Below are 17,094 nucleotides of genomic sequence, written 5' to 3'. Positions count from 1 at the left end.
AGATGTTTTGGCCTACAACTCCCATGATCCCTAGCTAGCAGGACCAGTGGTCAGGGATGATGGAATTGTAGTCTCAAAACATCTGGAGGGCCAAGGTCGAGGAAGCCTGAGCAAGAGAGTAAGAAAAGAGAGGGGAAAAGAAGGAAGAGATAATATAACCTCACCCAGTTTTGACTCTGGCCATGTCCACATGTGATCCCTGGCAGATTACCTCTAAATGAATGCAGACCAAAACTAGAAAAAGGGTTTTCCACCCCTGTGCTACTTCAAGAATGCAGCAGTGGCAAGGGCAGGGCAGCATCTACAGGGGGGCTCCAGGTATCATTTGGCTTGGCTGTGAGTTGTGATGCCACAATTTCATTTGATTTATTTCTATCCTGTCCTTCAACCAGCTGACTCAAGGGCGTACCCACCACGGGGCAAGTTAGGGCAGCTGCCCTACTCTAGAAGCAGGGCTGGTGGGCAGAGGCGGAGCACAGCCCGGCGGAGCGCGAGTTCGCCATTCCCGCCGCGCCGCACCGCACCCTCCCTCCAGCTCCCCGGCGCGCCTTCAGGCAAGGCCAAGCGCGGCGGGGAACCAGGGAGCGCGGCGCGGTGGGCGGGAACGCCGAACTCGCGCTCCGCTGGGATGGGCTCCGCCTCCGCCCACCAGCCCTGCTTCTAGGGAGGGGCACAGCCCGGCGGAGCGCGAGTTCGCCGTTCCCGCCCGCCGCGCTGCGCCCTCCCTCCAGCTCCCCGTCGCGCCCTCTGGCAAGGCCAAGCTCCGCCTCCACCCACCAGCCCTGCTTCTAGGGAGGGGCACAGCCCGGCGGAGCGAGAGTTCGCCGTTCCCGCCCACTTTGTGGCCCCTCCCCTTCCGTGCCTTGGCCCCTCCCCTTGCCCCCCCTACTTTTGATCCTGGGTACGCCCATGAGCTGACTGCTAAAAGATCTTGAGAAACATTTTAAACCATTCATTCAACGTCTTACTGTAGGTTTTTTGCCTTCTTTCAACAAAGTCTTTCTTCTGAGAACGCCTTGAATAGTAACAGCTCCTGGATACAAATGAACAGCTAAATCCTCAGACTCTGCAGAACTATAAAGAAGAATGAGTGAAAGACGGGAATACACAAAATATCCCAATAGCAGTTTTCCAAGCATGATTTAACTTGAAATTAACACCTGTGTTAATGTAGCCATGCCATTTATTGGATTCCACTGTGGAAAAAGTCATTGGCTATGACTTTGGGCTGCTTCAATGGATGTTTCTCCCAGAAGCACAAGTAACATGCCCTCCAGTTCAGCAAACTAATCTTAAATAAAAATAACTTTCAACATTACGGATAGACATAATACAACTACAATAAATCCTAAACAGCAAAATGTTCAGATTCAATTTCATTTAAAAAAAACCCACCCCACTCATCTCAAACGTTTGATTTTTAATTATTCAGACCTGGTAGAAAAGACAATTTGTTAAGATTCTGAGTTGCAGAAACCGAAAAAAGCAAGAGCTAAATACATGCACAATACCACATCAATGTGTTTGAAAACAGTGACAGAAGGAGCATTGAAGCAGAAAGCTTGACCCAGAGCAGTTAATTTAATCTGTTTTTACACGGCTTGTGTTCCAACAAGTGAACAGCTGACCAGCTTTCAACAGGACAAATGTGACTGATGCAACTGTGTGTCTCAGTGCATGCCAAGCAGCTTATGTGGGCACAGCCATCAGCTCTCTAGAGACAGTCTGAGAATTTCTGAAGCATCTTGGAAAAATTCTTCCATTCACTCTTCATCTGTTTGTCAAGTGTAAACTTGACAGATCTAACAACCTGAACCTGTCAAGAGTCCACCAGTTTTGGCAAGGCATCCAATTGTATCTTTAACTCCAGATGATGCTAGGTTTCTTGGATGGCAACAGTGTTATAGAGAATGAAGTTTAATTAGGAATGTAAAACAGCTGGATGTGTATGGAAGCTTCCAAGCAGTTTTGCATAAAATGCCATTCAGGATGGGTTTAAGCCAATAATTGATGTTCATGCAATTTATTAAAATATATGACTCGGATGAGGAGGGCACCAATGCAAAAATTTTAAGAAAGTATTTCAAATATTAAGGAGCTCAGGTACCAACATCATTCTTGCCACCCCAATTACTTTCAACATAATACTTTAAAAACACACTTAGGGTTTTCCAGGTAATAGTGCAGTACTTTAAGAAACGAAATTTGCAGATCAAAACAAGCCAGCCACATTATATAAAGATATGATCAAGACACAAAAGAGGGAAGACCTATTTTTAAAGGGAAAGTTCATTGACATGATTTGCCCAAGGAAGCCAGAAAGATCAGGAGTTTCAGATTGCATCCACTTCAATATCAACCAAGTCACCAACACCAGAGGGAAAAGTCTGACCCCTGAACACAAGGGGCTGGTACCTGCTGCCCTTCATGTGGCCTCGATAGCCATTTCGTGCCATTCTTGTCACCGGACCAAGAGAATGGTATAATCTGTTCCTGTTGAATTCCATTATAAATTGTATGTATTACACATTTTAAAATTCACAGTCATTATCATTTGTCAGAACACTGCAAATAGGCTTCCTTTCTGCCACATTGCTACTACATCTCGTTCTGTGACCAACAGCCCACTTCATTGAGAAAAATAGCTTTCTTATTTGGACATGTGTTCTTAATATGAGCGCCCACTGTATTTTGGCATTTTTCCTGGCATCCCCAAGAACGGTTTGAGAATCAGAAAAGCTGCTTTAAAACTTATCTTTTAAAAAAGGCATAACAAAACTCTAAATTGCTAAACACTTAAAACATATTATGAGACACCATTACTACAATTTTGCAGAAAAATAACAGGATACTAATACCTCAAGTTTTGCCTAGTTCTTGCAAGGAAACACACACACACACACACACACACACACAGAGAGAGAGAGAGAGAGAGAGCTTTTAAGTATGGACTTGTGCCTGGAAAGAGTAGGCAATAGGCAAGTGTGGATAAGCCCTCAGGATAATTTAGCGTTATTTTTATGTGTAATTATTAGTTTATTTCCTAAATGTTTATTCTTATTTACATTATTGCTTGTATCACAAGATGCAGTAGTTTCAATAAATATCAAATGCAAGGCTGTGCTTACATTGTTTCAAGTAATGGCACCTTTTACTTTTAAACAACTTCAGAGCTTAAAAAGAAAAGCACTATTTCCTATGAGCAATACAGCTGATTAAAATGGTAAAAATAGAACCAGATCCATAAATTTTCATTTGGACACAACTTCAATACTTACTATCTTAAATATTCACTAATTATTTTACAACCTTTGGTAAAGAAGCAGTATTTGCCAACAACTGAAATTTTTGATGATTTAACACCAACCAAGAGGGGCAGGTTCAACCACATCCATTTTTGTAATGTATAAATGGCTTAATATCCAAGTTTCCAAGTGGTGTACAATTGGGATACGGCATAAAATCATTTAAAAATCAGAAAAACTCACATAAAACGCCTGGTTAAATGAATAAATAAAAAGTCTTCACGAAGTATGACGAGTTCAACAGGGAGGGGGCCTGTGTAATCTGAGTGGGAGAGAGTTCCACAGAATTGGACCGACAGTACTGAATGCCTGGTTCCTGCTTATTATGAGCTATGCATCTATCTGAGCCATTGGGGAACTACTAATAGGGACTCCCCAAAATACTTCAATGACTGGGCAGGTATATTAAGAGTCAAGTGGTCCTTACAAGTATTCTGGACTCAAGTTGCTAAGGGTCTCGTAAATTAATACAAGAGTCTAGAGAAAAGGAAACATATTTTATTAATAATATTTATATATCACTAGATATATAAAGCAGTTTACAAGAAAAACCATATATAATAAAAACACATAAAAAATAAAATTGGAGACCATCTACTAACAATTATGGAAAGATGTATTCTTAATTGCCTGTACAGTTCGTAACATGAAAAGGCTGCATCCTGAAGTGTCGTGCCTGCGCATGACGCAATTCGGCACTTTTGCACATGCGCAAAGTGAGATTTAGCGTTTCTGCGCATGCGCCCACGCCGAACCCGGAAGTAACCCGTTCTGGGACTTCTGGGTTTGGCACGTCCATAACCTGAAAAGACGTAACCCGCAGCGGACGTAACATGAGGTACCACTGTATAAGGATGTTAGAATAAAAAGGTTTCCAGCAGTCATTTAAAGGTTGAAACAGAAGGCACCTGCTCAATCTCTACCAGTGGAGTATTCCACAGGACTGGGCCGATGTTACTGAAAGCCCTATTTTTGTAAACTGCTTTAAGGTTTGTTTGGTTTTTCACAATCAAGTGGTGGATACATTTTGTGAAATAAAAAAAATAAATATTCTAAATTACACCAGCAGTTTTTGTAATAGCACTTTGCAAAGAAATATGAGCAGAATTGAATATACAAATTAGGGAGAAATTTTATCTAATAAGAAGAGATGAGAGTATTCGGAGATAAATTTTGTACCCACATCGAGAGGCTGCAGAGAGGATGCTAAATCCCCAGAAGTTAAAATAAAGTGATTACATTTGGAAAACTCAGAAGCCAGAGTGAATTGTTTATCCTCAACAGGACCAACTGACAAAAATAAATCTACCTTCAAGGACTCTTTCAATCTTGGAACAATCTTGGAATCTTGGGTCTATTCTGAGTAATATTTAATACCACCCTTAGCTAGCACAACTGCAACACCTCTTCATTTAGACATTCCCACAGCAGCATAATATGATCCAAATATGCAACAAGCATATTCAAAAGGACCCGCTTTTAACTCAGAATGATGGTCTGATCTACTTTGGTTAGAATGGGATGTTCCTGTAATTGTTTCTTTATCAAAAACATCTGGGTTCTTATTGTCCATTGGAGTGGAAAAGGAAGAAACATAAAAATTACTAATTAGCAAAATAAAATTTAGTAAAATTAAATAAAAATGCACATACACTTTCACATACACACCATGATATGGCCTGCCTGTTGGTTACTCCCAAAGCATTCAAAAAATTATTTATTTATTTAAATTAAAACTGGGGACGGGGATGGACAATAATAGTATTGACACAGATATACTGTACTTCCAATGTCCTCCACAAAGCAAAGAACCTAGTTCTTGCTAGATCTGTAGTATTCTGTAGCTACAGGCTCTGGCCTTGGGTTTGTGCCTCTGGCAAGGTACCTGGGTGTGGCAGAGCACAAGGCAAACTTCACACTTTTGCACATTTTAAAATATATGTTGAGTACAGGGAACGTCACTAAATTAAAGCAATGTGCCTTAGTCCCACTGCAATTTCACAAATAATACCGTAACTGTTACGTGCTGTGTTTCAAATACTTTTAATTTCAATTATTCAATTCCAAATATTTTTTAAATATTTCAAATATTTTGTAATGCTTTTCAACAAAAAATTCTCCAAGTGTTCCATTAGTTTCATGTGCACTTTCCCATGGGTCTCATGGGCCTCATTAAGCAGATGTTCTCAATGACTCCTAGCTCTCAGGAGATGCAGATGACCAATGATATAAGAAGTCCGTTCCTCAAACCTCTTTGTTTTGCTAGACTCTCAGTAGCTTCAGGGAAAAAGCCATCCTGGCCTAAGTGTGTTACACTAAGCACCAGCCACAGGTTTCATCTTGGTAGATGCTATCAATTGCTCCTGTCTAAGATGTCATTTGGTGGGACTGCAACACCATGATATACTTATAAATGCTGTATCCTTTCCATAGGCAAGGTAGAATTGTGCAAATAGAACATAACATTTTGGATAAATCACATTGACAAGACTTGCAGATACCTTTTAAGCACTTCCAACCTGGAAGCTGCTTTTGATAATAAATGACTTAATACAGGCTAATTCTTCAGTGCAACTTTCAGAACTGGTCGGAAAATCCCTTAGCTGCAAGAATGGCCAGGCAACAGATAGATACATAGGGTATTACTTGGGCAAAAACGTTTCTCATGCAATGGGGAGTTTATTCCAATATGAGAAATGTGAAGGGCACAAAGCATCATGATCTTATAGAATCATAGAGTTGGAAAGGATTCCAAGGGGGACGCGGGTGGCGCTGTGGTCTAAACCACTGATCCTAGGGCTTGCCGATCAGAAGGTCAGCGGTTTGAATCCTCGCGACGGGGTGAGCTCCTGTTATTCGGTCCCAGCTCCTGCCAACCGAGCAGTTCGAAAGCACGTCAAGTGCAAGTAGATAAATAGGTACTGCTCCGGCGGGAAGGTAAATGGCGTTTCCGTGCGCTACTCTGGTTTCGCCAGAAGCGGCTTAGTCATGCTGGCCACATGACCCGGAAAAACTGTCTGCGGACAAACATCAGCTCCCTCAGCCAGTAAAGAGAGATGAGCGGCGCAACCCCAGAGTCGTCCACGACTGGACTTAACTGTCAGGGGTCCTTGGGTCATCTAGTCCAAATCTCAACAAGACCATACATAACAGATGGCCATCCAACCTCTGCTTAAAAACCTCCAAGGAAGGAGACATCACCACCTCTTGTGGGAGTCTGTTACACTGTTAAATAGCTCTTACTGACAAAATGTTCTTCCTGATGTTTAGCTGGGATCTCATAAATCAACTGCTGCATGTAAGTCACCATGCAGAAATATTAAATACAGTGGTACCTCTACTTATGAATGTTTCTATTTACGAACGGAGCTCCGTCCGCCATCTTGGATGCGGTTTAGATAGGATTTTTTCTACTTACGAATTTTTAGATAGGGTTGCTTCTACTTACGAATTTTTTCTCCCAATGCATTCCTATGGGATTCGACTTACAATTTTTTTTCGACTTACGAATGTGTGTTCGGAACGCATTAAATTCGTAGAGGTACCACTGTATCAAGGTTGGTGGTCTGAATGCAGTTATGTGGTTCAGAGGAGAAAAGCAGTCTATGAGCAGCTCAGTCTGCCCCTAAGCAACATACTGCACAGGCCACAGTTTCTTGGGGACAGAAGTTATTGATTGGCTCCTTGTGAATAGCACTACCACCTTCCGGACATCCACAATAGCAGTACTGCAGTACAGCTAAGATTAGGGAGAACAGTTCCCTTAGAAGCTGCCACAGTGGCACATAGAATGAAAGCCTCCAATTCAAGATCCTGGCGCCTGTTGGACCTTGTGTTTTCCAACTTACTAGCTTCCTGACCATGCTTGCATCAGCCTCTCTGAACTCCCAAGTCTAAGTTATGTTGAAGCTATGCAATAAAATGTGAAGAGTTACAGAAGGTTCTTGTAGAAGAGGACAATGTACATCCAAGGGGCAGACAACACTCAACATGTGATTTGGGGCTTGCAAGCCCATTTGCCATTCCAGGAACCACTGCAGGGCTGCTAGCACTCTAGGGTACGACTCTAGGCTTCAGGCTATGAAGGAATTGGAGCTGTCTCTCCTCAGTTCTGGATGCTGTTTTTGTCATGATCCAGCAGTGATCTAGACACAGAATTGGAGGCTGCAGGGGCACTAGATGGGGAGCTGGGTCTGGGTGAGTGTTTAGAGCTGACTGCAGAAGATAGGGAGATCACTGCATCTGAGGTATTGGCCAAGAACTCATAGAGGAACCTCCCAGACCACCAGAGACGTTAGGGCCAGAGGCAGGATCTCAACTGACACCCTTCCCTGAGCCAGAAGAACCAGATACCTCCTCCTGCACACCACCAATCTGGCAGAATAAAAAGAAGACTATGGAACAAAGGAGGAATGCCCACTTTTATGCCAGAGGGCTGGCCTTTTAAGGTTTTCTCAAAGGGGAGGGACCTGGAGGAGGCAGTCTGGAGATACAGACATAAAAGGTCTTGGATAAGCTCCTCACTTGGAGCTGTCTGTGGTCCAGTAGCCTTCAACTAGCTGGCCTTGCCTCCAGCCTTGCTGTTTTACCCATGGGTTCTAGCACTGAACCATAACACAATAGATGTTAACCATTTTCAAACTGGGAGTGGCAGCTAGCCTGACCAGTCACAGGTGTTAGACAGAATTGTCTTGAAGCAAAAGTCCAGTGTCACCATACCACTGCACTGAAATTTATTGTTGTGTGATATAGTTAGGATTGCTTCACATGCTATTCTGTTCTATTTCACGTAGGAAAAGCATGGAACCCCAGAATAGCTGCCTGAGTAAAAAACAACTACTTAGGGATGAGCACACATTCCATGCATATTTTGCACATATTCTTCTACATGGAAACGCAGAAGAACTGTGATCTGTGAAGCATTCGAACAAAACAGAGATATAGTGGCTTCTCTTACCTTTCAAATGCTGGCCATGAAGTCTCTTCACTCAGTTCAGAACCATCACTGCTACCTAAAATCAGAATAAGAGTTTAAAACATATAATCCTCTCATTCTATGATATATTTTTCAATCCTAACAGAATGGTCCATAATAAAGTGCTATTATATATATATATATATATATATATATATATATATATATATATATATATATATATTATTTGAGTCGATTTGTGTGTTAGAAGATAAATAGTATAAAGCAGCTTTTATAAGAGGAAATGAAGAAGTACAGTGGTGTATTCTTGCTGCTTCTCTTCTAATATAGCTCATTATTACAAAATGCTGCTGTCGATCTTGTTAAAAATTGAAGCACTAAAGGAAAAATAAAGTGAGTGAGCTGGATTAATTCTGATTATGCATTATTAAAATAAAACTTACCCAGTATTTTATTTGAAAATCAGCAATATTGGGGGGGGGGGCAAACATCACATGTGGCTAAAGATTCTTGCCCTTTCCCAGAGGAAAAATCTGGATGCTCAGCAGAACAAATGATATAATGGTTGTTATGTTATGGTATTATCTAATTGTTAAAATTTGAAAATCAATAAAAATTATATTTGCAAAAAAGAAGAAAAATTTGGATTCTTTTAATTCTTGTACTTGGTTTTCCCAGCAGTGATGTATGGAAGTGAGAGCTGGACCATAAAGAAGGCTGAGCGCCGAAGAATTGATGTTTTTGAATTTTGGTGCTGGGGGAGACTCTTGAGAGTCCCATGGACTGCAAGAAGATCAAACCTATCCATTCTTAAGGAAATCAGCCCTGAGTGCTCACTGGAAGGACAGATAGTGAAGCTGAGGCTCCAATACTTTGGCCACCTCATGAGAAGAGAAGAATCCTTGGAAAAGACCCTGATGTTGGGAAAGATTGAGGGCACTAGGAGAAAGGAACGACAGAGGACAAGATGGTTGGACAGTGTCCTCGAAGCTACGAACACGAATTTGACCAAACTGCGAGAGGCAGTGCAAGACAGGAGTGCCTGGCGTGCTATGGTCCATGGGGTCACGAAGAGTCGGACACAACTAAACGACTAAACAACAACAAATTCTTGTACAATGGGGGGAGATAGTAGTAAAAAGAATTAAACAGCTTACTTTCAGGTACATGCATGTTGAAAATACATGCCCTATGGTTCCAATCCCAGGTGAATACCACAAAAGTTCAATTAGAGAATTTTAATATGATTTTTAAACCAAGCCAAATTTCTATTGCACAGAGAGGAAAACACATGTGTGAATTTAATAAATGTTTATCTTGCACTTATCTTGCAACACCACTGTCAAACTTATCAGTACAGAGGCAGCAATATCAATTGAGGATAGATCAACTGACATAGAGAGCAATGTTATGACTATTATAGAGCCAGCTGTTATTAATTACATTGACAGAACTGGAGAGGCGCAAAATCGCAAAGCCTGTGAGAGCAGCCATGGGGACCTCTGACTCGTATGCAAAATCAAGCCCAACAGGGGTGTGAATTGGACCCACAATGCAGTTTCCCCCAAACCATGACCATTGGCTCCACAACTGACATCACATATGGGACAGGTAACAATTGGCTGCAAAGTAAAATTGGGAGTGCACTCATCAAGGGTCATCAAGCATGCCATCCACCCATAAGAGGGGCAGTCTAGAGAAGATCAAGGTCAAACCGGATGCATGCATAGCCAGAGTTGCTGCCTTGTGAGCAAAGCAAAATTCAGAAATCTCTCAGAAGCACTTTCACTTGGGTATTTCCATCTGTGGGCAGGAGGGAGTTGGTCACTAGACCAGAAATTGGTGAGTCAATTGATCAGGCTCCAGATTATAAAATTTATTAGTAAGAAACACATTATTAACATTTTATATTGAGGTTTTTTCAGAGTTTATCCTTTTATTAGGGTAAAAAAGCTTAGGTGGAACTGTTGCAGTATCATAAAGAGTGATCCCTCTAATACTTTTGGATACAAGCCTAGAAATACCTTTCACTGCTCAGTAGGCTTAACATCTTACCTATTGAAATTCCACTAGAAAGAGTGGAGCTCTCTGCCTGTCCCCTGGATGGGGCATGTGGTTCCATGACACTGTCATCTAACAGATGCCTTGGTCCTGCATTGGGGAATGTTGCGCTTTTAAACTCTGCTGTGTTTGTTTTATGAATAAAACTAAAATAAGAAGGAGATGAAAACAAAACACACAATTACTTTAGGACATAACAACATAATTTTACGTATCAAGGTAATACATTTTCTACTACTCACTTATGTTTATATTTTCTCCATGAAAACAATCCAACACAGCATGGCAGTATATATACAAAAGGTAAAGGTAAAGGTAAAGGACTCCTGACAGTTAAGTCCAGTCGCAAATGACTCTGAGGTTGCAGCGTTCATCTCGATTTACTGGCCAAGGGAGCCGGCGTTTGTCCGCAGACAGTTTTTCTGGGTCATGTGGCCAGCATGACTAAGCTGCTTCTGCCGAAACCAAAGCAGCACATGGAAACGCCATTTACCTTCCCGCCGGAGTGGCACCTATTTATCTACTTGCACTTTGATGTGCTTTTGAACTGCTAGGTGGGCAGGAGCTGGGACTGAGCAACGGGAGCTCACCCCGTTGCGGGGATTCGAACTGCCGACCTTCCGATTGGCGTGTACGACAGGGATCTATTGCAGATTGGATTCACGCATTTTGAACATGGGCACAAAAAGTATGAATGTTTAAGGGGCAAAATAACCACACACTGATTACCAGACCTTCTTTTTAAAATGACTGCATTTTCCCTGCAATAATGCTAGCTTTAAAGGATTGGTACATGCACGATTCACAATTCATGGTGCTATGTGTAGATTTTGCCACTAACACTAGAAAATTGGGGAGCAGTTTCAAAAGTAAATGTAAAGCAACCCTCCCTGTGTTTTAAACTTTGTAATGGTGTCTTCATGAGTTTTTGAGGTGACAGTCACCTCCAGGCTTGACTACTGTAACTCGCTCTACGTGGGGCTGCCCTTGAAACTGTCCCAGAAACTCCAGCGGGTGAAGAATGCTGCAGCGAGGCTCCTCACAGGGACCTTGCCATGGGAGCATATTCACCCAGTGCTCTACCAGCTGCACTGGCTCCCGGTGGAGTACCGGGTCAGGTTTAAGGTGCTGGTTTTGACCTTTAAAGCCCTATGCGGCCTAGGACCGCCTCTCCTGGTATGTCCCACAGAGGACCTTAAGGTCTACGAATAATAACTGCTTAAGGGTCCCAGACCCTAAAGAAGCCAGATTATCCTCCACCAGGGCCAGGGCCTTTTCAGTGATGGCACCAACCTGGTGGAATTCTCTGTCCCATAAGATTAGGGCCCTGCAGGACTTGATCTCCTTTCGCAGGGCCTGTAAGACAGTTATTCCGCCTGGCCTTCAATTTAGCCTGATCCTCCATTCCTTTTCCCCTTCCCTTTTTATATGAAGAAACCCTACTGGGTCCCCACATTTAAATTCTTCCCTGGTCTCCTTGCTGGCCTTAGCAGGACTAACCTGGCCAGTTAGCCCTGACGATGCTACTTTATGCTGTTTTTAAGTCATTTTAAATCAATGTTTTATAATTGTTGTTTAGCTGCCCTGAGCCCAGTTCCTAAACCGGGAAGGGCGGGGTATAAATAAATTAGTAGTAGTAGTAGTAGTAGTAGTAGTAGTATTAAAGTGCTAATTTGCATTAGATCAGCTCATAAGGCACAAAGGGATATTTCAAATAGCAGCAGGATTCCTACAGAGAAGACTGCACAAACTGTGATCCAACTGGCTAAGCACAGCCACCAGCTATGTACTGTGTCTGCCAGGAATTGGATACAAAGCCAGGCGTCTGCAGGCCCACACAGGTTGCAAAAGCCCTGGTAGCCTTCCATATGTGGCTGGTGTCGAGCTAGCTCCACCTTAATGAACCTAAAATAAGCCTGTGGGGGGAAATTCAACTGCACACTGCTCATTCATGATGTCCTGGCTTATTTTACACCATGGCTTTAATGGCACATGCAAAGCAGGCTGCTAGATGCTAAAACAAAATGACAAAAAGGTACCAAGAAAAATAATTTTTTAAGTAATAAGATTGGGGATCATGGGATAAAAGGGCTAACATGTGGGGATTATATCAACAACACACAGCATCTAAGCTGAATTTCAAATCAAATGCTAACTTGTATCCTAAACTGTGACATTTTCTATGCCCGTGTGGCATCAGATTCCTTGGGGATGGAGAAGTGGGTGGTTGCAACGCTCCTTCTGTTGTAGCATTTTTTCGAACACTTTGTGGCGAAACTCCCACTTCAGGGCCTGGAAAAAAGAATGAGAGAGAAAATTTTAGGTGAACAGGACAAATACTTATCACACTTATGACTCCCCAGTTTCTATGCCCGAAATAGAGTTGATTAAAAATAATAATGCATGCATGGATTCTTAGATAACATACATACAATTATTTATTTATTTATTTATTTATTTATTTATTTATAAATAAAACACACTAAATGTTGTTGAAATATCAAAACAGACTTTTGGCCATGGCATGAACATAGTAAGCCTCAACTAGTACCCTCAAACTGAAGTCAGACAAGGAAATAGGTTTGTGAAAACTGAAGAACCTATGCGAAAATTTGCAAGCTTAACACATTATTTCAGCTGATGCAAGTATGTCATGCTATACCATATAAAATCGGCTAGGCACAGGAACAGTTTTTTCGCTTGTGCCATTAAATTGTTAAATTTGTAGATGTGTAGCTGAAGGGGAGGTCAATTATGGGTGGGTTTCTTTGCTTATTTGTATTGTGAGTGGAATAGTGTGTGTATGTTTACATTGCAATGTAGCCAAAACAAATTCCAAGTATGTTGGAAAATGTACTTGGCCAATAATAAATTATTCTATTCTATTCTATTCTATGGAGATGTAAGAAATATTTCAGTAATTGACCAATGTCATTTGTCTGTATGGTATGTGGATATCCTTGATAGTAATACTGGGAGAAATTCCTGCAATCTGGAGATTCTCCAAATATGAAAAATGTCTCCTGAAATGTACTAAATGCCTTGTTCTCCAGACACAGAAAATGCACACACTATTAGGTATGGGTATTTTATATTATTACTGACTCACTTCTAGAGAAAGAATATTCAGATGGAGGGATTTGTAAAAAGCTGGAAATGAATTCCTAGAAAAATTCTCTCCTAAGCTCTAGACATAGCAGCTCTCTATCCCTAAATCTGTCTCCTGACTACCTCAACTCCATTTTTTAAAAAGAATACAGCAAGAGCTCCTTAGAATGCTCATCACTTTTTACCAAGTAATGGAAGTCTACAAGAACATCCTTCTCAAAATACACACAAATGTAAAGCAGTGGCTGATGCCACCTCTAATATAGATGTGTTCAAGTAATTTGTTGGCATTTGTAAATGTTGAAAACATGTTTTTAGTGTTTGGTTAGTACATTATGTCGTTTTAAATGACAGTTCATAGTATTATAGAGTTGGAAGGGACCACGATGGTTATCTAGTCCAACCCCCTGGAATGCAGGAATGTTTTACCCAGTGAGAGGTTAAAACCCACAACCTTGAGATTAAGGGTCTCATGCTCTACCAACTGAACTATCCCAGGTAAGTTTCAATTTTAAGTTTTATTCTTATCAAGAAACAAGAAGTTCCTCCAAGCTGATGCAATTTCTTTTTCTTTAGGCAAATACAATAGGATATTGTCAACGGCGAAGTCTTAAGATGCATGAAATTAATAGACGAAGAGATGAGGTGGAAAGAGGAGCCTGAAACCTGGTGTACATGTGCATGGCACAGAACATCCACAGTGAGGGACTGAGATAGTATAGCAGAGTGTTTAAGTTATCACTGAACAGCTGAAACCAGCTACCAGTGTATATTCTTTGACATGTTTGATACTGACACTCTGTTTTTACACCTTTAACAGACAAGTTTAGAAACAAAGAAATGTTAAAAATATTTAAGCTTTATTGTTGTCTGATAAACATTTACCTACTAAATCTTCACGAGATGCAGCAGAACGTGGGGTACTTGTCCCGGGTTCTATCTTTAATGAAAGCCTGCATTTAGAAACAACACAAAAAGGTTTGCTTATAACACAATACAGTACAGGGGTGCCTCGCAAGACGAATTTAATTCGTTCCACGAGTCAGTTCGTCTTGCGAAAAATTCGTCTTGCGAATCGCGGTTTCCCATAGGAATGCATTGAAATTTCTTTTTTTGCCCATAGGAACGCATTAATTAAATTTCAATGCCTTCCTATGGGAAACCGCGATTCACAAGATGAATTTTTCGCAAAACGAATTCGTCTTGTGAGTCACCATCAGATCACAAGACACATTCATCTTGCGAAAAATTCGTCTTGCAGGGCATTCGTCTTGCGAGGTACCACTGTATAGGTGGGAAGCGGTAGACAATGCTTTTTCATGTGAATATATGCTATACACCACCCTGGGGTCTACTTAGAGGGAAAATGGGTTAGAAATACTTTTATTAAACAATTAAAACATGTAGGTTAGTCAAGACTAGAGTCATTTCCCCATGGATAATTATTTGAAGACTTTGGTTGCTACCTATGGCTTATCTTTAAATTACAATCAAGACAGACTACAATTCAAGGAGCTCCCAAAAATTCCAAATGGTCATGAAACTAAGGGATTGCTCTTGCCTTCATTTCTTGTTCTTTATAAAATACTACTTAGCTTTAAAAGCAAAAACAGTTGTTATATTCTAATTTACTCGATTTTATACTTACTTATAATTGTCATCTTCCACAAACTTCTGAAGTTCTTCTATATACTGAACGGAATTCAAGTATTTTTGAACATGAGGCAACACGGGAATATCTAGACAGCAAGCAAAATGTAATCAGCATTTTGGTATCCTTTTTTTTTTAAACATAATTTTATTGATTTTACAAATTACAAAAGATGGTACATACATATACACCTTTTCCACCTTCTTCCCACCCCCCTCCATGGGTCCTCCCCTGCCACAGAAGTATCCCACGCAGGTGAACAGTCAGAAGTGGTCCATTTTATGATTGGGTTTCTGTCCTCCTCCCCCTCCCCTGCCCCCGAAGCCCCCCCCTGCCACCAGGGAGCTCCAGTGAACCAGGGCAGTACGCAGGAGTTCATCCATCCAACCATCTATTGTCATACCAAAAAAAAAGAAAATACAAAAAGAGAAAAAGAGAAAAAAGAGAAGAAAAAAAAAGACAAAAAGGAAAAAAGACAAAAAAAATTCATCATAATTGTTACATTCATAATTGTTAAACCATATTTTGTGGGCTTCCCCACCCTCCCCCCTTCCCCGGTTTTCCTCCCTTATTTATCATCTTCAACAGTTTCATATTTCATATTTTATAACATACACCTTTATATCTTGTACCACTTTTAAACTAACTATTATCATTTTCGCCTATTGTCCAATCACTGAGAAATCAAACTCCCATTTTTTCTTCCCGTGCCTAATTTTTACCCCTCTATAGGCCTCCATATTTTCACCTTTTTCCAGAATCAATTCACTTTTTAAACCTATAATTATTCCCAAACTAACCTTACACCCCCCCGAGTACCGGCTCCACCCCACCAATCCAGCAAGTTCCATAGTCAGCAGTCCAGTTATAGTCCTATTAACCCATCCTTACAATCACAACTTCACTTTCCCTTCACCCCACCCCCTGTTTACAGTCTTTTGCCATCCAGGCCTCCATATCAGACCCCTGAGCTTCTTCTCTTCTCTGCTTAATTTTTCCTTCTTCCCTGTGGTCATTCTGGAGTTCCAGTAAGTCCAATCGTGCCCCCCTCGAAGGGGAGGCACTCCATCCAACTTTTTGTAGAGTAAAATCATCATTTTTTTCGTGATGGGCTTCATTTTGTGTTAAGTCATCACAGTCCTCATCATTGTCATTCTCACATTCGTCTTCTTCAGTTTCAAAAGCTTCATCTTCTAAGAAATCATATTCTGCCATCATCATCTGGAATTGTTGCTGTAACACTTGCCGTTGTGTCTCCTCTTGACATAGTTCTATTCTTGCTTCCCACATTAAGGTCAAAACAGTCCGCTGAAACTCAGGCGGGTACCTTTTTGTTGACATAGTTCAGTCCTGTCAAGGTCAAAACTTGTCACATGGGGTGGAATATAATCGCAGTCTATTTTCTCGACTCCATTTTAACAAGCTGGCTGCATTCTTAAAAATAAAGTTCGAACTCACATTTCAAAAGTATATAAACCAAAAAAGAATTTCCAAAAAGTCCAGAGATAAAGATAGAAATAGAATTTAACTATAAATCCTGATCAACTCACTGGATTGTCTGGGCTGCCGGCTCCCGAGGAACAGAAAGGTCTTTCTTAGTCTTAACTTCTTTCTGCAGGGCAATCACAACCACAGTCTCTCTCCCCTTTTACCCTGCATTTAGGGGAGATTCTCTTTGATGCCTTTGAGGAATCCTTTTAAGTTGAAATCTTCTGTTTACGGCTTCGGGTTTCTGTTTACTGTCTCTTATGTTACCGTAGGGGGGGGGGTGGCTTCCTCTTTCCCCCTCTCTCCCAGGTCCAAATTGTTGCCTTAATTTACATTCCAAAGAATCCAAATTACTCACAGTCTATTCATTTGCTGAATGTAGGGAACTGTAGATTAACTGCACAGATGTATGGAAGAACACACTATAATGGACAATGGATGTTATTCTGTTGTGGTACTAACTCCTAGAGGAGTAGCCAGATTAGACTGCTGCACCAAAACAAAGGGTGGAATTCAAACATTCTGTCCCCCAAAAAGGTAAAGGA

General features: G+C 41.1%; 1 protein-coding gene across 2 annotated transcripts in view; it reads right to left on the bottom strand.

Annotated features, from left to right (window-relative positions):
* RALGPS2 (Ral GEF with PH domain and SH3 binding motif 2) overlaps positions 1-17,094 on the bottom strand; it is a 93,040-nt gene that overhangs the window by 11,396 nt on the left and 64,550 nt on the right. Inside the window, exons 10-16 of one of the 2 annotated variants that reach the window (XM_035121306.3) lie at positions 15,059-15,149; positions 14,296-14,363; positions 12,459-12,594; positions 10,297-10,448; positions 8,263-8,317; positions 2,416-2,493; positions 969-1,074 (exon numbers count right to left, since the gene is read on the bottom strand). In XM_035121306.3, the coding sequence (XP_034977197.1) occupies positions 969-1,074; positions 2,416-2,493; positions 8,263-8,317; positions 10,297-10,448; positions 12,459-12,594; positions 14,296-14,363; positions 15,059-15,149 (686 nt within the window). The remainder of the gene's footprint in view (positions 1-968; positions 1,075-2,415; positions 2,494-8,262; positions 8,318-10,296; positions 10,449-12,458; positions 12,595-14,295; positions 14,364-15,058; positions 15,150-17,094) is intronic. The other variant, XM_035121307.3, reaches the window with a different exon arrangement.

Source organism: Zootoca vivipara, chromosome 7 (assembly GCF_965207765.1).
Source record: "Zootoca vivipara chromosome 7, rZooViv2.hap1.1, whole genome shotgun sequence".
NCBI lineage: Eukaryota > Metazoa > Chordata > Lepidosauria > Squamata > Lacertidae > Zootoca > Zootoca vivipara.
The sequence above is the reverse complement of the archived record's forward strand: the minus strand, read 5'-3'. Positions and strand labels throughout refer to the sequence as shown.